Source organism: Mugil cephalus, chromosome 8 (assembly GCF_022458985.1).
Source record: "Mugil cephalus isolate CIBA_MC_2020 chromosome 8, CIBA_Mcephalus_1.1, whole genome shotgun sequence".
NCBI classification, from domain to species: domain Eukaryota; kingdom Metazoa; phylum Chordata; class Actinopteri; order Mugiliformes; family Mugilidae; genus Mugil; species Mugil cephalus.
In genome coordinates, this window is record NC_061777.1 from 7,016,823 (window position 1) to 7,040,497 (window position 23,675).

Sequence of the window (23,675 nt, forward strand, 5' to 3'; positions counted from 1 at the left end):
GGGCTCTCTCCCAGAGCTCCACTTCACCGCTTCACCTGTAGCCGTTAATCTCTAAAAACCAATCACAACTCCTAAAGTTGAAGTTTTGACTTCTTGTGCAGTTTTTTTTTAATTTTTTTATACAGTTTACCAATTTTATAGTAGTTTTGAAAATAATTTACTATTTATAGTGACTATTCGTTTATACAATTAATTTTCTTTACACGACACATTTTTCAGATTATTTTTTAACTAAACATTTAGATTTTTAAAAAGGTTAAACTTGACTATGTTCCTGCAGCGTTACGAATATTACTTTAAATAAATACATTCACATTTTGAAAGATTTATTTATTATGTTCCTGCAGAAAGATGTGTAGCTTAACTTAGTAGAAAGATAAAACTGACGCTTTACCAGCTACTTATCGTCACATTTATATTTCTTATAGTCATATTCACAGAAAAGAGGGAAATAAAAACACAGGGAGAAGATGATAGCATAGCATGTATGTCAGGGACATAAGATTTAAACTCTTAGATATGTTCTACAGCTTCAGGAAGTTCAGGTCTGCTCAAGGGAAACTGCACAAGATTCAAAACTGGTATTCAATTACTGATGATCATTTTTTTAATTTTTTTATTTTGTCTAAACATCAACATAGCCATCCATACCTTATTCTCATGTCTCTAAACATACCCTCATCTCTTCCCTAAAACCTCAGATAATCACCTGCCAAAAGCCAAATGCTAAAGATACTGATAGAGATGCATAGATGGATAGATAGATGTATAGATGGAAGAATATAATTGTTGTGTTGATGTGACTGATGTAGTGATGGTGTGTGGAGATGAACAGATGATGTTGGTTCAAGCGTAAAGGGAAATAAATAAATAAATAATCTCATGGCTCCCAGGGCTGGAGTGTCACACGGCGTCTCAAATCAAATCAGAGCTCGGCCCAGGAGTCGTTTTGATCTTTTTGCTCTTCAACCTGTCTCTCACAAATCCAAGTGCTCACTTAGATTTCATAAAGTAGACAACAACATCTGTCGACATCTCAGAGGTGTTTGTGTGTGTGTGTGTGAGAGAGAGAGAGTGGAGAAAAGAAAAAGAGAAAGTGATCAGTGATGGGCATCCATTTGTTTTTTTTTAGTTTTTTAGTTTTTTGCTAGTTCTTCAGAGGATAAACTAGATGGATGCCCAGCTCTGCTCTGTGCATTGCTATGGTGTCATCATGTGAAGTGACTTGCTGTTGCGTGTTTGAGATGCTACAGACACCTGCAAACAAACACCACGTCCACAAAGTCTGTAATTATCTAAATGTCTTAGACAACGGTGTAACTGTGACGTTATCAGTCCGGCTGTAAATGCACGTTACCCTGCAGAAGTGTTAACTTTAAGTAAGTCTGACCCACCCACTACAAACATGACCGTCTTCACTGACCTGACCTTCTACGTGTGGTCAGCAGTGTGACAGAAGGCGTCTCACGTTTCTTCAGGCCGTGTGAGAGCAGATCGTCTCCGCCCACCTGTAGCATCTCACACCGAGCTGAAAGCAGTCGCTGCACATGCTGCTAAAAAAAACAACTGTCTTCACAACAGAGTCTCTCGTTTTGAGATATTCTGTAAGAAGACAGAGCGAGTGAGGATTAAACTAGTGGAAGTCTGACATTTGCATGTGTGAATACAATCAGAACATATTTTTATGTTCTGACTTTTCATACACGTGACCCGCTAATGTCAGACTTCCACCTGTATGTGTTTAACAGTGTGACCTTCTTACCACAATCTGCTTGCTGTGACTAACATTTGAACTAGTCTGGAAGAGCTGAAGGCAGCACATGCTTTACTTGACTGCACAATTCGATACACTTAGTTTAATTTATTAGTGTAAAACAAACAGTGGCTAAACGTAACTTAATATATGAGCAGTGAAAGAGATGAATGCATCGTGAAGGAAAGCGTGGACGGCCTGCAGCTCTTCTTCCACTGTGCGTCTGAACATTTTGTCCCGTTGCTGCCGCTGATTGTTTTCTTTCCTCCCCTCCCGGCCGCCGCCTCCAGGTGGGCTCAGTCGTGGCCGTGGGCTGGATCCGCTCCCAGAGAGCCGTGGACTGGCGCCTCTTCAGGAACATCTTCCTGGCGTGGTTCGTCACGGTGCCCGTGGCCGGCCTGTTCAGCGCCGCCGTCATGGCCCTCTTCGTCTACGGCATCCTGCCCTTCGTCTGAGGGCACGCCGCCGGGAGGAGGGAGAGCAGAGGAGGATGGAGAGAGTCAGAGAAAGAGAGAGAGAGAGAGAGAGAGGAGGAAGCTTGGAAATCGAAGCTCGAGTGTCGGGGTTGCAGATAAAGGAGACGGAAGAAGAAGAAGAAGAAGAGGGGAGGGAGCTGCAGAGGTTTACACATGGACTCGGTCGTACTGTGGATGTGAGGAGGGTTGGTTCACATGCTGCCTGGCTCCGTAGTCCAGAGTTGTTTTTTTTTTGTTTTTCTGTTCTGTTTTTATTTATTCTTTTTATTTTTTTTATTTTAATTTTTTTGTTGGTGCATAAAAAAACGGTGTATCCAATGATCCATTCAATCTGCTGTACATACGACAATAATAGAGAACTTAACAGTAAATTTTAACAAGTATTTTGTTCATCTCTCTCTAAAAAAAAAAAAGAAAAATACTGACAGCGCACGGCTAAAAGCAGTTCACTCTGCACCTAAACCCACAGATACGCCTGCAGTCAGTCAGTACGCTTCTACCTGCCGTCCCAGGTACCACACTTGGTCAAGTGCTTATTAATATTATTATTATTATTATTATTCCAAAATGCCAGGAAAAAAAAAACTGTACATATTGTTATACTGGACAGAGTGTCATTTGTTGTATTGCGGCTTGCTTTAGAGTTCAAAACAAAAGAAAAGATGTGCGCGCGGTCAACCAACCCATCCGTCATCTCACTCTTAACAGCGCTGGCCAGGTACAGCTGGGGCCAAACGGAGAAAAAAAAAAAGACGCCTCAGCAGAGAGGGGTGGTGGGAAGGTCACTCTGCTTTTATTATTTTATTTTTTGTTTCGTTTTTTTCCCACGTGATACCATAGAAACCTAATTTACTAAAGAGCTGATTTTTTTTTTTTTTTTTTTTTTTTTTTGTCAAGAGCTCCTATATGTTTTTAGAGATGGGTCTCATATTTTTTAATGATGTATCATACTGTAATTTGTACTGTAAATATGTGGGACGGGGGTTTGTTTTTAATGTAGTAGCGTGTGTGGAGGCGGCAGCGCGGGGGGGGGACTCTTCTTCACTTCATGATGTCATAATTTACAGTATGTTCTCATCTGCGTCAACACACACACACAGTTTGATAGGTTGATTAGAAAAACAGTATTTCATCGGAACCCGTATATTTGACAGTATTGACGGAAAAGTCCATTTTTAGTCAAAGGTTTCCCACTTTTGTCCACTCTGTCTCTAGAGCAGAACCATGCCAAAGTAAGTCGCGTCATCGTCATGCCAACTCAATGCAGACGCTGACGAGGTCCTAAAGAAACGTTCACATATCCTCATCTGCCTTTTTTTTTTTTTTTCTTACGCTCACCCTGTTCACTTAATCCGATTATCTGAACTTCAGCCATGTGACAAAATCCTGAGACGTTCGTCTCGAGATGCCTCAACAGCAACATAAAAGACAAAAAAGCAAAAGCCTCGTCGTGTCAGGCAGTGACCATGTGTCATATCTAAACACTAAGAAGTCAAAGCTCAGCCAGCTACGCACATGTGGAACGGAAAAGAGGGGGTGGTGGTGGTGGGGGGGGGAGGGATTGATCCCCTGGCCGCACGTGTAGCTCCTCAAAATAGGCTGCTGTTGTTTGAAGTGCAGAAACATTCAGTGCTAAAGGTTAGCTAGATATCACAGAGGAACGAATGGAGGCCTGGTAGAAGGGCTGGGGGGGGCGGCGGGTCGGCGGGAGGGGAGGGGAGGGTGGGGGTTGTTTAAGTGTGCTCATGTCTCAAGAATACCACAAGACTTTTTGTCTTAGGATCATTACGTCCGGAGGAGACGGCGTTTGGGAGGGTAGAACTGATCATCACCAGCTTTTTAACAGGGTCGTCTGACCTCTAGAAGAACGAAGTCTACAAAGTCTAAAAGCTTTTTTATTATTATTATTATTATTATTATTATTATTTGAACAAACTCGATGCCAGATGTTGCAAGTTCTCTTTCTTCTTGTGGTGTGTTTCCTATATTTTTTTTTGTTTTGTTTTGTTTTCTTTCTCATGAACAAATCTATGCTTAAGTAGCCACTTGCCTTGTAACATTGTGTTTTACTTTGTGCAGATACAGTAAAATAATTAAGTACTGTGGTGTTTACATCGTAACCATATTGTAGAGTATCTGTTTAAAAAGAAAAAAAAACTTGTTGCCTAATGATGCCAATGAAAGACAAAATATTAACCATGAATTTTTAAGTGCAAGTATAAGAAAAATACTAATAACCAGAAGTGTCTAGAGAGAAAGAGAGCGAGAGCAAGTGTGTGCGCGATGACTTGTTTTTTTGTTGTTGTTTTTTTTTTTCCTTTTTTCTGTTTGTTGCAGTAGTAGTGCTAATCATGATCGCTGTCACTTTACACTGCTACTACAATGACTTAACACTACATGTATGGGTGCAATTCAGTAATGAAGAGAATAACTAGAGAAAATTCATCAAAACTATATATTTTTCTACCATATCTGAGTTTTAACCTGGGTGAGCTTCCAGACACTTTGGAGAACACTGTGCGGCGTTGAGGGGAAGTTGTCGGGCGCTGTGTCGCCTCGGTGGCGCCACCTACCCGCCGCTTCCCTGTAAGTGCGCGCGGTGTTCTTCTAACATGTAGATTGACGTGTCGGGTTGCCAGTAGATCAGATTTTTAAATTACCATTTTTATTTTTTGAATTGTAGATGAAAACACTTTGTAATTTTGTTTCCCTACTGCTTTGGTCATGAGCTGCAAGAGCAGGACAAGCATCTCGCAGGAAGCAGGAAGACCGCTCACTCGAGGCGAAATTTAGACGCTAGGTATTTGTAGTTGAGAAGCTTAAATCTTAAAACTTAAAACTGGACTGTGAGGACACTTGTTTCCTTGTTTTTTTGGCAGGTGACCACTCTTGGAGCTCATGCACTTTTACTCTTTTCATACGCTGGTGTGTTACACAAGAGGGGCCGCACAGAGCCGGTGTGTTCAAATCCTCTTTGTACTTTTTGTTCCTGTTATCAGCTGACTGGAGGAGGAAATCTTCTGATGCACAAGAAGTGCAGCCTTGTTTCCCCAGATCATTCAGACAGAATTCAAAGCATGCCAGTGTTTGTCCTAACCTCTAGCTAAGGAATAATGTATGTAACGATAATAAATGTGCCAAAATTAGCAGCTTGTGATGCCAGACTCAAATCAAGGCTAAAGAATCCACGTGGTAACTCTACATTTATGAAAGGAAGATGTTATTTCTTAACTTAATGAATGGATGGTCTCTTTTTTTGCTGTAAATCTGTCTGATAAATAAGCATATTGTTTGTATTTTAAGGTAAAAGACTAAAATCTGAACATCTTGTTATAGTAGTAGATTAACAGCATTTAAAAACTACAACTCCCATGAGTCTTTGCCATAACAGTTAAAACCTTGTGGTGTTGCGCTCAGCTGTTGATGCCTCGAGCAGTAGTAGGAAAAACCAAGTAATTATGTTTCAACGTTTTAAACCGACAAAATAAACTCGATACTAGCCTCGGCCAAACTAGCGGAAGCTTTTTAGTAAACAGTGGAATGTGCCGGAGTCCAATTTCTGTCTTTGATGGATGAAGTGGTAGGTTTTAAATGGACTGAGGTCAGCCAGCACACTTGACTTGACGCTCCCTGCTCTGCCCGGCCCTCTCTTGTAACTCACACTGTCATTTTCTTTTTGTTTTGTTTTTCCATGCATTCTCAGTCCTGATAGGCCGAAAGGGATGCACTGCTCAAGACAGGGAAGGAAACTGAAAAAAAACGCCCTCTGGTGGCAGCGTTGAGAAAATTGCTCAAACTTTTTAAATTTAAAACGAGAAGCGGCACGGAATTTGGAGCCCTCCAAAAATTAAATAAACGCACAAAATGCGGTTTGATGTTAAAACACCCTGAAGGAAAACAATTCTACAGCTCAGTTTTCCTTGATGTGTTTTTTAGTTCATGTTTTGGCCTCAGAACATTTGCGAAAAAATAAACATTCGCTTAAATATTAATGCGGCCACTAGAGGGCGTAGTCTGCCACTTTCCCTCCCCGTAGAGAGGGACAGCATCTTAGACCAGACTGATCAGTATAAATCCATACATGGTGTAATTGCCATTGAGGGAGTTGCCGTGCTTCTACTGCATTATAGCTGTTCAATAACCTGTTGGTAGAGGAAAAACAAAACAGAATGTGCCATTTCTCTCTCCCTGAATGTGCAATACGAGCCGTCTCTTGTAAAGGTGCCACTACATTGCTGTCACCCGTGTGGTCATGTAGCTCCACCTGCCCTGGTGCAATAGCTCCCCAACCCCCTACCCCCCCTCCCTTCACAGAGGAGGCGGAGGGGGCATCAGTTCAGACCTTCATCTTGGATGTTGCGTGCTGTCTCTAGTTTTCCGGTCTGTTTTGTATTAGAATGTGCTCCTTGGCTGGCCTGCAGGCTTAACTGCTCCGTGTTGTCTTTTTACCGTTTACTGCTACTTAACTGTCCGGTCCTTCAAAAGTTTAAAAAAATAAATAAATAAAAATACAATAAAAAATAAATAAATAAATAAATGCATAAAAATTCAAAATAAACTGTAGCCTGCTCCTTAAAAAAATAAATAAATAAATAAATCTTAAGGCTCTTCTGATTTGCATATATCGTACTGTAATGTTTTATTTAAGATTTTAGTGAGAGAAAAAAAATGTCTGCATTTAAAACTAAATTATGGGAATTAAAATTACAAAGAATACCTAAAAATCCACTGAGTTGTGTCTTCTTTATTCTTTATATTTGCATGATGCTGAAGTAACACTTGATTTTACTGTGAACACATCTTCATTACATGCATGCATAATAAAATCACATAGCCACACGCTAACCATATATATATATATGTAAGGAATAAATTAATCTTCCTATACATTTATTGTGCTCATGAGGAGCTGAAGACCTTTTTTTCTACTATTGTAAATCAGCCCTACTATTAAAATACTTCCTTGCTTTATAACATGTACAGTCCTCAAGGCATCCACACTAACCTCTGGCCTGAACATTTAATATTGTGGTTGCATCTCTCCTCATTTCCTCCCACTTTGCATGCACTCGGTCTCCTACAGCAACCGACGTCTTTAAAGACTGAATGAATCTGCCAGATCTTTTCAGGCCGCTCTTATTTAGGGTTTTGAGCTCGGATAATAATTCAGCGTCTTGGCACACGATCGCACTTTAAGTTCCCAGCAGTGTGACCGTCTGTGCTGGGTTTCATTAAAAAAAAAAAAGTCTCTAGAGTGATGCTGAAAAATGCTCCGTTTGGTGCCGGGGCACAGTTAGTGACAACATTTAGGTTCAGCAGGATAATAGCTTCCATTTCATGTCGGTTAAATCAGTAACCGACCAGAAATGGAAACCAACGAGCTCCCTGCGGTCAGGGGTTTGTGGCGTTTGAGTAACAAAAGACATTGTTAAGGCTTTGTGAAAGGCATTTGTTAATTTATTTGTGGTTCTTCATCTTAATTGACACCAGACAGCCCTTGAGCTTTGATAAATATGTGGCTCTTGCACATAATTAAATAAAAATCTCATCAGGGATCAGACTGGAAGTCTTCTGGAACCAACCTCCAGGTTTATAGTGACAATTAAAACCAGAGATATGATTTAAGTTGTTGTCAGTTGTTGACGTCTGGTTTATATGTTCAATTTCAGACATTAAGTGTAATTTGCATGCGGTAAATCTAATTAAATCAGTCGCTGCATTTTTTTTTTCGGGGACATTCTCAACCTTTAAAACTGATTTTAATTTTTTTCATGCAGGGAGAAAACAATGTCTTTTTTGTATTCATGTTGAAAATCTATCTGCAATTCAGAGGTCAGACTCCCTTTGGCATGTTTGGAAAAGAATATAAATAAAACCTATTAAAACAAGTTGACATGTTTTTTTTAAACTTAAAGTGCAGTTCCGTCTCTTGCCCTCACTGGAGAGCGTTTGCAGGCTTGTTAATTCATTACTACAGCGTTAACTTTCCATCATACTAAATTTAGTTTTAGGCAGTATGCCGCCGTTCATAAAACTCATCTCCTCTCCTACTACCGCTTATCCTCACCAGGGTCGCGGGGGTTGTTGGAGCTTATCCCAGCTGTCATCGGGTGGGAGGCGACGTCCGTTCATAAAACTGTGGATTATGTTTCAAATGAAGGCAGAGTATTTTGACCACGCCCTCTCATTTACACTTTACTCTTATACAATATATAAACATTAAACTATGAGTGAGTTTAAAAAAGCAGTCTACAAAGCAACTGCCCCTTTAATTATTTAGTCAGAAATTGTTCCCACAGATCAAGAACGACAGCCACATGCTCAAATGCCGACAGATGCTTTGTTATTCCAAGCATATTACGTAGTTGGTGTCTGACATTCTTTGGCCCTACCCAATCTGTTTCCATGACATTAATGTGGCAGACCAAAAGAATTCACTGTTCAGATGTCAAAGAAAATGCTATTTTCACTGCGTGTTGACATTTTCACCCTTGAGCTGATTGGCATAAATGATGGCTCACCATGAGACATACCAAAAAGGCATCTTGTTTTTTTGTAGCATGAGTCTTCCTGTGAGGGGAAACAGCTGCGCACATGTCAATGACTAACAACCGCATGCCAAAAAAATACTTAAAGCATTTGCGTTTTGGTACTTTACCCACAACACTCACTCTAATGTGCATTATTTTCCTGTTCAAACGTTTTCAGAGAGGTTCAGTAGTGTGCTGCTGTTGAACCGAATCGACCGAAGACATTCTTTCTTCTCTTTGGCGCCACCCGTGGCAACAATAGGTAATTGCAGGTATATATTTTTAAACCAAAAATCCATCCATATAAATATAGTTTATGTATGACCTCATGTGGAGACAAATAGTAACAGAACACGTATTTAAATGAGCATGTTGCCACTAAAGTTTATTTCTGATGCTATACAGTTAAACCAAAAACTTCCTCCTCTGATAGTCTCATGAGGAAAATTGTGAGGCATCAGTACTGGCAGTATGCCGATTTGCAGCATACTACCTACTACCCTGGACTAGGCTAGGTATCTGGGGTTTCTAGCTGGTGGCTGACGGCAAGCCTGCTGGTCGGCTTATCAGCTGGACTGGGCTTCAAAAAGTCTTTTGCCTGGGATTTTTACACAAGGATCCTGTGTAATAATAAATGCTGCAATATAATTACTTTTTTTTAATGAGAATATTAGCAACAGAGGCAGTGTAGTCTTTTAGGGCAATCCTATTGAGCACAATTTCACTGTATATAGAAATGGACAAATCATTTCAGTTGTCACAAGCCGGGTTTTACATGGAGATTTTTTTCTCAATTCCCGATTTGGCTCCATGTAAACTCAGCTATGCTTTCCTGAAGATTAGTTTTGAAGCTCAGTGTGGCGTCTTCAGCCGTCGCCAGCTAATTCAAAAATGGTCAAAAAGGTGGAAGTGTGGGTGTAGCCCCTGGGCACATGTTAACTCTCACAACCTGAGACCACCTGTCACTTCAAAGCAACCTCTTCAGCAACAAGCATAACTTTGAGACTTGGGAATTTTAAATGTGCATTAAATATAAATGTATCTCCATACAGTTGTAGAACTTGGCTATAGAGACCAAAGCAGCCCATTGCACCAATTTATTTCTGCAGTTAAATCTCTATTGAATGAGTCGCTTTTAGAGCCCTCAAGTGGCCATTTGAGGAATTGCAGTTTTTTTGTACTTTCCATCTCCGAAGGGTTTGGCAATAGCTGAAGGGACTTAACATGACCGCATCAATATTTTTAGCAACTTCTGTCGTCCAAGATTTATTAGCTGATCTGTCAGAATAACATTTTGGTAAGAAAACCTTAGAGCATTTAAAACTCCTTAGCAGAAATTAGAAACTTTGACACACTCGAAGGTGTCAGAGGTCAAGATCAAATATTGTCCGTCCGCCTGAAATCTTGTTTTTCCTAATTATAAATATCACCTGCTCTCAATTTCCCAGTCGGACGCCCGAGTGCACTGCAGGGGTGAACGGGGACATGCATCAGGAGATCACAAGACCGACCGGACTTGACCTGTAGGATAGGCGTTTATTTTTAACCATATTCTGTACATGCTCGCCAAGAAGTTAGCCACTGAGAGGAAAAGGAAAAGAAATCGAAGAAAGTAAAAACACAAACCAGAGAGCAGGATTGGGTTAGTTCATTTCCATCCAAAAAACATTTTTATTGTCCTCCAAACTGAAAGGTTTACCCTGTGATTTGGCCCGTGTGCCGAGCCAAAAAACATACATTGCATTTCTTCAGGTAGCAGTGGAGGCATACAAAGATCGTTATGACCGAGAGAAATGAATGGAAAGAGCAATGCAGGATTCTCTCCTTCAAGTCACATGAAACGTAATCTTTTGCATTCATGAGTAATGGAGAGGAGATTACTTTCAGATCACGGGAAGCTTGACAAAGTAGAATCTGGTCTTCTGTAAAAGAGAAAGAGAGAGGAGGGAAAGAAAAACAACCGTACGAAGACCAGGGTTGTGTTTGTTCCGTGTTAGAAAAGGCCCGAAAATGAGACGCTTTCATCTCCGCTCGCCTCCGAGTTGTGTATCGCTTCTATGAAGGGCATCTGTAGTGTACACAAACGGACACTGGATATGCAATTCAAAACCAAAGTGCCCACAGTCGATATAAAGCAAGGTCACATGACCCAAAAAACAGGTGGTGTCACACAAAGGGGGAGGGGTTTGAGACTGGACATGAAGGTAACCAAACACGGCCGTCAGTCTGTGTGTTTGTGTGTGTGTTTGCGTGTCGGTGGAGAAGTGCCCGCGTCGCGGCACCCAGCACCTTTCGTTTATTCAGGTGTCCGAAGAAAAAGAGAAAGACCTCCCCGTCTAGTGACTGTGCAGTTAAAAATGGGCACATGGTGATTTAAGCTCATGCTTAAGTTGTGGTAAACCATCCAAGCACTTCTTTAATTTATAACTATAAATACACAGCAGCGTTTTTTTTTTTTTGTTTTGTTTTGTTTTTTTTGTTGGTTTGTTTTTTTTGTTTTTTTTTTTAAAACCGGAGGGGGCTTCAGTCTGCTTCCTCTCCCTCGGTGAGTGTGTGTGTGACGAGTTCGTCTCTTGAACTGCTAACTACGCTTTGCTCATCCGCTAGAGGAAACACGGGTTATGTGGAGTTGATTATCGACTTTCATATAGATTTTCTTCTATAATATATTTATATAGTTATTTTTCCTTTCTCTCACGCACCCACCACACGCTTGCTCGCTTTCACATTCTCTCGTCTCACTACTTTTATTCAATGTACACAACGTAAAACATGGGGGAGGGCGGAGGAGTGGGGAGCGACAGAGCTGAAATGACAATCACTGAGAAAAAAAAAAAAAAAAAAAAAGGAAAAAAAAAAAGCCAAAAAGAACTGCAGTCTTTTTCGTCATCCATTGGCAGTTGGACCGACTCGGACGTCAGCCGGTTACAATGGTGGTTTTTTTAGGGGAGGGAGTGGCCATGTCATCAAAGGGGGGGCGCGGGAGGCTCTTTCTTCGTTGGTGCTGTCTTAGTGGTGGTTTTCGTCGTCTTGGTGGCGGCCGGGGTCGTCTCCTTGAGGTTGAGGTTCTCCAGCGCCACGTCTAAGGTCATGACCTCGACGCAGCCCATGGCCTCGAAGTCGGCAAAATTCCGCAACGAGCCGTGACAGTCATCCTCGTCCTCGGAGGAGGAGGCCGAGGCGTCGTCGTCGGGCAGCAGCGTGGACAGCAGCAGCTCCGTCACGAACAGGCTCCTGTCGGCCCACTGGGCCTCGCACGCCTGCCGCTCCGCCTCAGACAGCCGGGGTTCGCTCAGCCTGGGAGGGAGAGGGGGGGGTGGAGAGAGAGGTTACTAATCCTGCATCCACGCAGAAAAAAAAAAACAAACCACAAACAATTCGATTATACGGTGGTCATGTGACTGGAGAGCATCACAGCACACTGGAAAAACTCGCTGCTGTTGCCGTGAACGTATCAAGACATTCTGCCCTTATTGACATGACTAAAGCATTGGTCTTCAACAGGGGGTTCGCAACCCCCTGGGGATCCACCGAGGTACTGCAGGGGAGTCGCAAATCCCCAGGCCGCATATTAGACTCTGACTCTGGCCGAGTCCATTCAGTCACCAGGTGAAATCACAGATGTTGCAAAATTAGCAGAAGAGAAGCTAACAGCGTAGCTCGCTCCCATCAACATCCATTCACCCAAGGTTAGAAGTTGTGTGCTTCTCATCAGGGTCAGACATCTTGGTAATTTGGAAGTATCTGTGCCATCACATGGATTGGTGATTCATTGTCCCTACTACATTTAGCTATGTTTTTTTTTTGTAATTCAAAACGCCACAATATCGGAGTTTGTCGTAAAAGGTGTTCAGCAGTTCAATAAAAAAATATTCATTTCAAGTCACGTTTCTTTTAATTTAATTCCAATAAATAGGCCCAGCCAATGGGGAAGAAGATTCCATGCTATATGTGTATCTAATATTGTGTTATTATATTATATTTTGAAATAATTCATTACATTTTGTTGGAAAAGAGGATAAAATCCTTTTTTTAACAATCACATATTAAATCGTAAGTGCATAAGTGCTAATTTGTGGTCAACATTTTAACATACATCTCACATGCGTTTAAGTTTTGTATTAGATCAAGATGTTTTAGATGCAAGATGCTCACAGTTGTGCTCTGCAATGATGAAACCAATATTCATGAGCTGAATACATATATATACTATATATAGAACACACAGCTCATGTGCTACATGCTGTGAGCTGCACATATGTATCAGCTCTCCTGTTTTCAAACTTTGCACTTACATGATTCTGAATACTGAAGGTCTAATAGTAATATTTTAGTGGTTGGAAGGTTAAAAAAAAAAAAAGGACAAATAACATTTAAAGAATGACGGTCCCACCTGCTGAGTAGAAACTGGGAGCTATGTGCAGTATGCTGTGTGTTGGGCTCAGGTGGGCCCGGGTTGGGACTGGGGTTGGTATTGTGGTTGGCGCTGGGGTTGGGGTTTGCCGCGGCTGAATTGGTGTTGAGGATGGCGTTGGCTCGGCCGCCGCCGCCGCCTCGGGTGGCGTTCCGGGCCGTCTCCAGCTGCTGACGCGCCGCCTGGGCCTGCTGGCGCTCCAACTGGAGCTGCATCTGGAGCTGCTGGAGCTGCGAGGCGGAGGGGCCGGAGCTGAGCTGCCCTCCCGCTGAACGCCGCACCCCCGACAACTGGGACAGAAGTTCTGGAGGAACAGAGGACGAGGCTCATGGTTAGGACGGATTAACGTAATAGGGTTAAAAGCGGTCCACTGGAAAGCCTGCGCACCAGATTATCAGAGAATGCCCTTAAAACCCAACATAAAGCCGACTAAGCGAATGGATCTAATAGTTTTGAGAATTTCCACACCATCTCTCATCATCTCTAAAAACCCGGGCGTTTACTTTCTCAGCAAATCAAAAGACGCAAGCGATGTTTTTTGGGGCTCAAACTCGAGCAGTCAGACGAAAAGATGGGCAGGTACAGCGGGTCATTAGAGAGGTGGCTGGTGCCCTGTTTGTGAGGCGCGCTGAACAGGGACCCTCATTATGGCACAGCTGGAGCTGAGTTGGCGAATGCCAAGCACTGAACCAGATACAAATTGGGAACAAGATAAACAAGGAATTGCCACAGCAACAACTCTGCCCACACATCGCTGTGTTATCTACAGCAGATCTTTTAGATGCACATTGAAATATGAACATTTCTAACGTCTACTCTACTATGTGTATTTTATCTGTAATTGTGACGTTTTTATTGTGTCTATATTTTAAAGTTTGAGTGTTTTTAGACAGAAGCTGCAGCTGGATGTTGCTGCACATTAGTTCATAATATTTTTGTCATCCATTATTAACCACGTGGACTGTGTGACTGACCTGCTATGGGGTCCATGGCCTCTCTGCTGTAGTTGGAGCTCTGTGATGAACTCTGACTGGTAGAGAGCCCCCCTGTGGTGCTGCTGGTGAAATGCATGTTGGACCTGCGGGCTCGAGGACCCCCCAGCCCGCGGCCCGGGTGGAACATCCGCCTCACGTGCCGCACCCCGCTGGACTCGTCGTGACGTCAGCCGTCAAGGAAACACGTCAAAAGGATAATGACAGCAGCTAAAAAGTCTAACAGAAATGAGGTTTTAAAGGTTTCTGAGCTGGAGTCGGTGCACCACCTGCCACTGCCATAACATGCCCCCTACATATTTGCATGGTGATCTCACGCACACATATCATGGCCACAAACGAAACATACAGTCCTTCTCTGTGGAGGTTTCAGCGCACTTGTTCTGCGTTTCATTTAACTATATTTTTTGCATCCTTTGTTTTCTGCAGAGCACTCATTCAAAGGCCTCTATAAATAGAGCGTAGTCATCAGTCCTCTGACTTTATCCCACAGTGTGACTGGCCAGGTTTTTTTTTTTGGCCCATTCCTGAAAGACAACACATTTTAACCCTTGGAAAATGCATGAATTTAATGAGGGCTGGCTCACGGGGCATTCATTTCCATAGCAGTAATTCTTTAATCCTGAATCTGCGTTTTCAACCTCAAACGAATGAAGGAGACGAGCGTACGCTGGTAGAGATGTGATTCCCTCTCCATCTATTCACTTATTTTAATAAATACATCCAACAGCTAAATATGTTATTTAATAATGTGTATAAAAGAGTGTCTCATCCTGCAACTAGTCCGTTTAATCATCTTCTATCAACACCAATGTTGCTTCAGAATGGATGGAGGAGGAGAAAAAACTACTCAAGCCTACATACATGAAGACCTACATATTGCTCCCTCAGCAACACACAAGCAGCAACCCACTGCCTCCAAGTGTACACACTGCTGCGAATCGATGGGTGAATGGATGAGTCAAACGCAGAGAAAGAATTCCCCCATGTGGGATCAATGCAGGTGGGATCACAGCAGCAGCAAATAGCCAGCAAACAACTAATCAATCCAGATTTGTCCCCGCGGCGTGAGAGCATCACAAATTCAATATGGTGCACATTCTGATGATAATGGTGGTGATTTTGGAGAATGACCACAGGAGGATTTAAAGTAATTAGTAAAATGTCAACAAATGTCAGTTCGAGTGAACAGATGCCTCCTGGTGAGCTGATTTCTTAAAATTCTGTCAACAAGATAAAACAAAAAAGGATATCAAGTCTCTGGGCGCTCTGTGTTCAAGTGTGAGATGAGCAGCGAAGTCGTCTGTCACATGATTCGGGTCGCCACCTGGCAGCGCTGCACATATCGGGCAGATCTAAAGGACGGGAAGAGAGACAGAGGGAGAGCGGATGTGTCAGTATCAGCACACGTTCACAAGCTGGTTCAAGATCTTTTCAAATAAATATTTAGAATATGTGATGTACGAGAAATAATCTCCAATAGGTGTGGAGTTGAAGGATTGATTTTAAGTGTAAATATTAAAGACTTTAAAGATGCATCACTTACCAGTGCTAAGTGATGCATCTTTAAAGTATCTCTTTTTCATTCAAAGGACAATTACTGAGTGTCTGAAACTACCCCAACACAACAAACACAAACAGTATTTGTGATCCTGAACTACATCATGATGGTTATCTCACATGTTGCTAATGCTGCACCATGACAGGCCTTTACTGTCGACTGGAGCTGCTGTTACATGCAGTTTACATGGAGGCTAAAATGTCCCAGAACATTCATATTTAAATGGTTCTTCCTGGTGTGAATATGAAAAGTAAAAATATATTTTTTTTGACCTTACTGAACTGTGATTCTGATACAAATAGAATATAATGGAAATGCCTACATTTTGAAAAACCTCTCAAATATCACTAAAATATTTTTACGCTCTCATGAGGTGTTTTTTTTTCCAGACGTATCGATATAAAAAGTCCCAAAAGTGCAATAGAAACCCTTTTTCAGCATTTCCCCGTCACCAGGGACGTGATACAGGGGTTCATGTGACCAGTTCATTTGAAGTCCATTTCCTCAAAGTCTCACGTGAGGGGAACTTATGAGAATTATGTGACAATAAGAGACGAGACTTCATTCCCAAAACACCTTTAAAAGGAAACAGGTACAAAGCGCAATTGTACTTTATTGAAATTTCAGAAATAGCGCTTTTATTTTGCGGAAATGCAGCTGCTTTTACTGAACAATCTGTAAAACAGCATTTAAAAACGTCATCACAACTCACTTCAAATGAACAGTTTGACACAGGAATCGTCTGCATCCTCGTATCTTCGCCAAAAAATTAAATAAATAAACAACTGCCGTCATTAACCTCCACTTCATAGTGAAGTTTCTCTGAGGCAACCGTTTCCTTTCACCCTGAATGAACCTCGCTCGCTCCCTCTTTCCCACAGCCTGTGGTCGTACACTCGCCTTGTGCCATTTACACACATGCAAACCAGTCCTGCTATATTTGTGTTAAGAAAAAAAAAAAAAAGCTAAATAATCAAGGAGGAATCAAGCAACAGGAATAAGCACCACGGTAATTCAGGGTTTCGTCAGGCTACACATGAAAAGGTGAAGGGCTAGTTTTAAATGAGAAGTAGGCCACTGCTGCTGACCATTCCTTCACAAGAGGAAATAAGAGATTCAGGGAAAATAAACAATCGTGTCGTCAGTTGTTTATACGCCATCTAATCACCAGTGAGCACAAGCCTGCTATAAATCTCTCTCAAGCACAATTATCATTATCTGGAAGGCAAGCTTCTAAAATTAATCTACGAGAACAACATTAAAACGATCTGAAATGAAAACCGCGCGCTGGAAAAGGACGAGCAACAACCTCGAGTGTAGACTACACCTTCTGTGATTCTTCAATATGTTTCTCAGCAGTTCAAACCAGCGTTTTGTTCTCCGAACAAAAACAGCGAGCGCCTATAAATAGAGCCGCACAGTCTATCTGACATCACTTGCAGTTTAGCTTTTCTTGAAGTGTCAGAAAGCTGACAACAGAGCGAGGCTTCAACTGTAAGTTCACTCCCGACCGAGACGACGATTAAGACGTAAACGTACAACAGCGAGCTGTCGAAACCTGCAGGGTTCTGCAACACGAGAGACGTTCTCCAATTTACTCAATTAACAAAAATTTATCAGGCGTGAAGGGGGGGGAAACAACTGCGAATGTTTCCAGATGTTCACATCTGCGCAAAACATCCATTTAAGGTTTTCATAGATCGGCTGCGCGTGAACCTTCGCTTTCAACTCACCACCTCCGTGGAGGTCTCCGTGTGCTCTGCAGCCACATGCTCCTGCAGGGAGATCTCTGTGTAGCCCATCCTGCCGCAGTAGGGACACGTGAAGGCCTGGGGCTGCTCCACCGAAAAGGCCTCTCCGCCATAGTATAAGTCTGGAGGGGGGGAAAAACAGGTAAAGGCGGCGCGTTAAATGTCAGCGTTCAGGTAGCGCTGGTTGGCATTCCTCCCACGCAGGATCACGGTTTTTATGTTTGACCACAGCAGAAAGTTACAGCTTCAGATGTAGCAACACATTAAGCCTCCGTGAACCACGGGCTCCATGTTAAACGCAGCATTTTAGCCTGGCCACATAACAGGAAATGGTTCATAATTAAACCTGCTCGCATGAAACTAACTTCGACGGGGTAAAGCCACTGGGCTTCGTGAGAGCTTTAATTAAACCTGCATAAAGTCTTTTTTTTTTTTAGAGACTAGAGGTAGTCAGGTTTTATCTAATTAAGTTGTTATAACGGACAGATTAGCAAACAGATGTGCTACTCACTCTCCAGTTCACAGGGTACGCTAGTGGAGAGGAATGCATTCAAATATAACAGTACCGCACCAAATCTTATCTTCATGACGGTTATGGTATTCAGCGTTTTCATTTTCACTTCTGAATTGTATGGCACCGACACCGTTTTAGTCAACAGGCCGGAGTCAACAACAGTTAAGTGTTGCAACACAATCTACCGCCTCGAGAATGATCATGCAGGTGAGCTGATACATTTCTTAACCTTAGTTTACACTTCTCCATCCACAGAGCCTGTGCTGTAGGTCAAAGTATTTATACCTGTGCGCCGGTGGATCACCATTGTTCTGTAATTACAGCATTTAAAAGGCAGGCGGTGGCCGATCAGCTGAGTCGAGTTTCACTGAGCGACTCATGTCAACAGTTAAGTTTCACTGAAATCACTGCAGCTCAGAACATAGAGAAGACGTCTGTGTAGGTGACGTGAAGGAGGCTGAACAAGGCGAAATGATCTGCCCTTTTCTGGCCGCTGAGCGATGTGGACAAGGAAATGCATTTCAGACCAATCACAGCCGCTGCCGTCGGCATCACTGCGAAGCGTAGTTGTGCCAGCGATGTGTGCGTCTGGTTACGCTGCGGGTTTTTATGCATTTTTAATTGGGATTAGTAGGTGTAGTAGGTTTGAACAGGACATAGTTTATGGAAAGAATTATGTCCTTACAGGTGGACATGTGGATTATTTCACTCAACATTGTAACAACGTTACCAACATGAAACAAAACATGTCAATTTTCACATCTGAACATGGCTGTGCAAAAACAGACTTGCAAATAATTAAGTCCCAATGTCCTCAATCGAGTACTTGCTAATTAACGAAGTTATAGCTCATTACTATTGATAGAATCTGCCTGTAATATCAAACTAGAAGTTAATAAGCGTAAAAAAGGAAGTTTAAACCGTAAATCTGATGAGGTCACATTTGTTATGTGATCATCTGTAGAATGAAACAGCTCAAATGCCTGCTATCATGTTTTTACACCAACTAGCATCTAGTTAGGAGGATAAATGTTTAAAAGCAGAATAAGCTGCCACAAACCTAAAACTTAAGGTCCCCATATGAGGACGCAGGGTCTCAGGAGGATAAACTGAAGTAGGATCTAATGGAAGTGGCTAACGCTGATTTGGTCTAAAACAAGAGTGTAAATGTTGCATTAAAAAGACACAAAAACCCTCCTCGAAAGCTAAAGTCTGGTTATAATTCTCAACATTCAGTGAGGGAGCTTCACAGACAAAAAAAAAAGCGCAGCTTTGCTTTCATAACACAATAAAAATCACCAACGAGAAGCTTGTCTATTCAGTTCAGTTGGTAGAGAAGCAACACACAGGCTGAAAAGAAAACAGCCACAAGAACGAGGACCTTTTTTAGAGCTCACACCTTCTGCTGTGTTTTCAGCAACAGCTGCCGTTTGTATTTCGTTTTCAGCAGATTGTAAAACGACATTTGCAATGTGTGAAAGGGTGAAAGCCAGCATATTTCACAGCGCCAATAAACGAGATGACAGTCATCCAAAATATAAATAAATAAATCAGAGAAGCGACCTGCTGAATCAACTACGGTTTTACTACATTTGAAACTACTACATAGCCAATTTAACCATCTATGAATCTAATTAACAGTGAGTATTGTTTAACCGCCGCGGCCGCCAGTGCAAAATTTTCTACTTTTTGCGTAGACAAATCGAACCGAGAAGGCTAATAACACACTCATCCCAAATACTATTCATGCTGGGTTCAAATCCATCACTGCTAAGCCGTTTGGGAGCAGCCCTCCCATCTGAAAACAAAAGCCAGTGCCAGCAGAAGATCACATTCACTTGTGTAAGCTTATTAAAGCCACTGTAGGGAAGTTTACAATGGTTGCCAATGTTGGAGATTTAGCCTAACAATGACAATCCAATAAGTTCCAGTGCTTGATTATCTGAGAAGTGCAGAGACTGTTCACGGCCTTCAAATAAAAAAAAAAAACTGCAAGTTTGAACCATGACGTCCAAAAAAAAAATTTCTCAACACGCCCTCACGATAACACATGAAACATCTGCATCATCCTCGACCGGTTGTCTGTTTGCTGTGAGTCAAGGTGTGTGTCGCTAAACCGAGTGAATCACAACAGCAGATCATGAATTACAGACAGCTCACATGGCTCGCATTCACACTTTCCCAAATTATACAGCACCGTGTGTCTGAGCGAATATCAGCTACTTACCAAAGTCAACTCGGGTTAATATACACTGCATGGGATGCTCTGTTGTGTGTCTGGTTGTCGTCGCGCCGCTCTCGTAGCACGATGCGCAAAGGTCGTAATCGTAGCATATTAAACATTTGTATCGTCGACCTCTGAAGTTTCCTTTTAAACATGCATCACAGCTCACACCTGCGAAAGGAAAGAGAAAAGAGAGGTTAGAGAATATACAGACAAGTCATCTTAAAACTTAATATTAAAGCATCACATTAATACTTTTCCCTATAGCTTCAATAAACACAAGACTCCTGCTCCTATTAGCTTTATAAGGTTAAGGTTGGAAACTACATGCTTGCTAATACAACTATGCTAATGTAACGCAAAGCCAACAACTGAAGCGAATTCCTTCCATTTCTCTATTTTGAACTAGAACATGACAGATTACCGCGGGATTTCTGAACAATCTGATAAAATAAATTGAATAAATATAACCTTCTGGTCTGTTTCATACCTTCAAGGGTTGGATGTTTTGCACTTTGTGCCGTTCAAATGAAAGTCCAAGTTTAAAAGGGCAATTGAGAAGTGTGTATTTGTTGCAAATCCAACAAAATAGTAGATTAAGAGCGTCGCATGGTGTGAATTAAATCATATATACCAGATACTGTATGTTACTGTGCCTGTGAAGGTTCTCAGTCACCCGGGTTATGGTTTATCCAAAAGGTATTTAAAAAGGGCAACAGCACAGGTGTAATCTGGCCTGCAGGATGAATTTGCAAAGAGTAAAAGTACATAGAAGACGTTAATCTGTCGACTGCTATTCGTAATTTGTAATCCACTGTTTTAGTCAGAGAAGTAAACGGCACACATCAATGATTTTATTTTTTAGAGCATAGTTTATTAAATGTTCTCCTAATCGTCCTAATTTGCTACTTTGCACTAAAACAAATGTTATAAATGTGATGTTGTCGCTATTTATATCTTATTATGGTCTGCACGAGATCAAATTGGGCTGAATGTGGCCCCCCAAACTAAAAATGAGTTTGACACCTCTGTTGTAGAGTCTTGAGAAGACGTTCATTCAAGTAGCTTCTTCGGTTGTAAGGGACTGGTGTGAAGTCTGAGGTTTAAATAGGAAACTGTGGGTGAAAACCCACCAGAAACTTGCCTGACTTGTTTCCGTGAGAACCACAAGCTGGTGCAACTAATTTTCATTCTAACGCCGCTTACAAAAGGTCCAACCTTTTCAGGTGTCAAGTGGGGTGAATGGGGACCCTGTGTGTCAGGTCAAGGCACCTCTTGATTGACTGAGACAGTCGTGCAGACTCGGTGTATTGCATGACAGCAGACTGTTTAAACTCCCTCATATCTCCACTCGCTGCGAGGGAAGCTGCACAGCCCCCCTGCAGACTGACCCTGCACAAAACGTAGCAGCAACGATAACCATCCTGCGTTGCATTTAGACGCAAATAACTTACCGGCCCCCCGACAGCAAAGTTGACAACAACAACAACAACAACAACAACAACAACACGGGCATGGAAAACAGAGGCCGCCCGGGCCTGACTCACCTTCGCAGCTGGCTAAACATTTACCGAATAAACCAGCTAACGTTAGCTTCGCTGTTAGCTCACAGGCTAGTCAGCTGTGCCGGACTTTACCTAAAATAAAACTTTCTCTGTCGGCTGGTGAGTCCAAAACGTTTCTCGGCATTGTCGTGGGGGGCGTCTACTTGACACTAACTGCGAACTCCAAGCCCAACAAGGTTGGCCACAAGGACGAGGTGAATGTTAAGTTTGCGAAATAGGAGCGTAGAGGCCAACTTTCACATTAACGATACAACAAGCTTCGACCCCCCCCACCCTACCCCCCAGCTTCGCCATCTGGGATCCTCCAGCCTCTAATGTTTCCTTTTTTCTTTCTCGGCTGGTGCTCCCCATGCTCCTGAGCTCGTCTGCGTTAACCTACATCACTCATTCCCAGAGCTAGCACACTGAGCTAACGCTGGCTAGCTTCTTCCGCTTACATGTCAGCGTTGTTTGGGTAAATTAACACAGGGCCGGGGCGCATTTTTTTTCCCCACCCGAAACATAAACACAGACCACAAGCTTGTGTTGCAAAAACGCCCTTTTTTTTCTCTCTCTCCTGTTGTTGTTTTGTGTTTTTGTGGCCGCCATAATGCGTGCCCACGGAATTTCACTGCAACCTTTGCTGCTAACACTAGCCGACGTTAGCCAGGATGAGCTGCAAAATAAGACATCTGTCATCTGTGCGCCGGGGTGTAGCCTTACCCTCATGACGGGACATCCTACGAACACTGAGGCAGCCCCCTGGCTCGGGCTCCCTGGTTTGCAATACAGAATAGTTGGAGTGGAGTGAAGAGAAGAGAAGAGAGGAGAAGCCGGGGCTGGCTGGCTGTCCCTGGCCTCTTCCCTCATGAAGGATCCGGTCTGGCTCGCAGCCCCCCTTCCCCCCCCCTCCCCCTTCAGCCTCCTGCTGTGTCACTGTCTGGCGCACTGCCGCCTTGTCCACACGGTGGCGCCACTGTCTCATTTTTGATCCAGCGGTTCTTGGTCTTCCGGGAGTGCTTCTTTTACTTCTTCACGTACCATCGCACCTTCAAGGAAAGATAATTTATTAATTTATTGTTCCTAATGCATATATCAGTTGCCATTAAATGTCAAAGACTAAAATGATCCAATAAATACTAGTGATATCATTTTAACGAATGAAAAGACATATCAACGATCCTATTTGATTTACTCAGAGCTGATCAAAATCAAGGCAAAATGCAAACACGTGCATGAGTAAGCAAATAATTGAAGTGATGCTAATCTTAAGAAGAACAATGTCATTGCACAGAAGTTTCAACAACATGGGATGGTGTCTGTGTCATCCTCAAGCTCAGGTCTTCCATCAGAGGACCGGGAGTTTCAGTATCTTAGCTGGTCCTAGAACTGCGCTCTCTTGTACTCAGGCTTCAGGTGATGCTCCTGGGATTAGTTGCACCAGTTTGGGGGTCACTGCCCCGAGTGCTCCGACGACCACGGCTACCAAGCTAGCCTTAACCTACCACATCTGTTCCAGCTGCTCTTGCAACCCTTCCTACTTCTCAATGTTTTCTGATGTTCCTTCAGCGCCTTCTTCACAGACATGGGGGGAAAAGCCTTGCTTCAGTCTTTTGGAGCAGGCCGCATGACTCTGAGTCTGAGGTTGCTGATCAAATTAAATGAGCACATGCTTACATGCTTATGAAATACTGAAAGTAGGTAGGTACTGCTGTTTGTTGCAAACCAGGTTCTTTTTATAAATAAATAAATAAGAAATGCACTCTGCATTGAAGAAGAAGAAGAACAAAAATAGCCATGGGTAATGGGCATATTGTCATTGGTAAGTAACTGGAACAGCATCTCAAACATTGTGGCTATTTTTAAAAGGAAGCATCACAACGAATCTTGACATCTACACATTTAATAATAATTTC

The 23,675-nt window shown here is 42.5% G+C and overlaps 2 protein-coding genes across 6 annotated transcripts in view; one reads left to right on the top strand and one right to left on the bottom strand.

The window, feature by feature from the left end:
• The window catches only part of slc20a2 (solute carrier family 20 member 2), a 42,165-nt gene extending 35,212 nt beyond the window's left edge, over positions 1-6,953 (top strand). For all 5 annotated transcript variants that reach the window (XM_047590896.1, XM_047590895.1, XM_047590897.1 and 2 more), the window contains one exon: positions 2,044-6,953. In XM_047590896.1, the coding sequence (XP_047446852.1) occupies positions 2,044-2,208 (165 nt within the window). In that variant the 3' untranslated portion in view covers positions 2,209-6,953. The remainder of the gene's footprint in view (positions 1-2,043) is intronic.
• Positions 6,954-10,275: 3,322 nt separating this feature from the next.
• LOC125012600 (E3 ubiquitin-protein ligase KCMF1-like) lies at positions 10,276-22,759 on the bottom strand. Its single transcript, XM_047592625.1, has 7 exons — positions 22,483-22,759; positions 20,219-20,386; positions 17,460-17,599; positions 15,419-15,520; positions 14,148-14,328; positions 13,153-13,477; positions 10,276-12,056 (listed from the first exon to the last, which is right to left on the bottom strand). The coding sequence occupies exons 1-7, from the start codon at positions 22,742-22,744 to the stop codon at positions 11,726-11,728; spliced, it is 1,509 nt and encodes a 502-aa protein (XP_047448581.1). The 5' UTR covers positions 22,745-22,759; the 3' UTR covers positions 10,276-11,725.
• Positions 22,760-23,675: the final 916 nt, after the last annotated feature.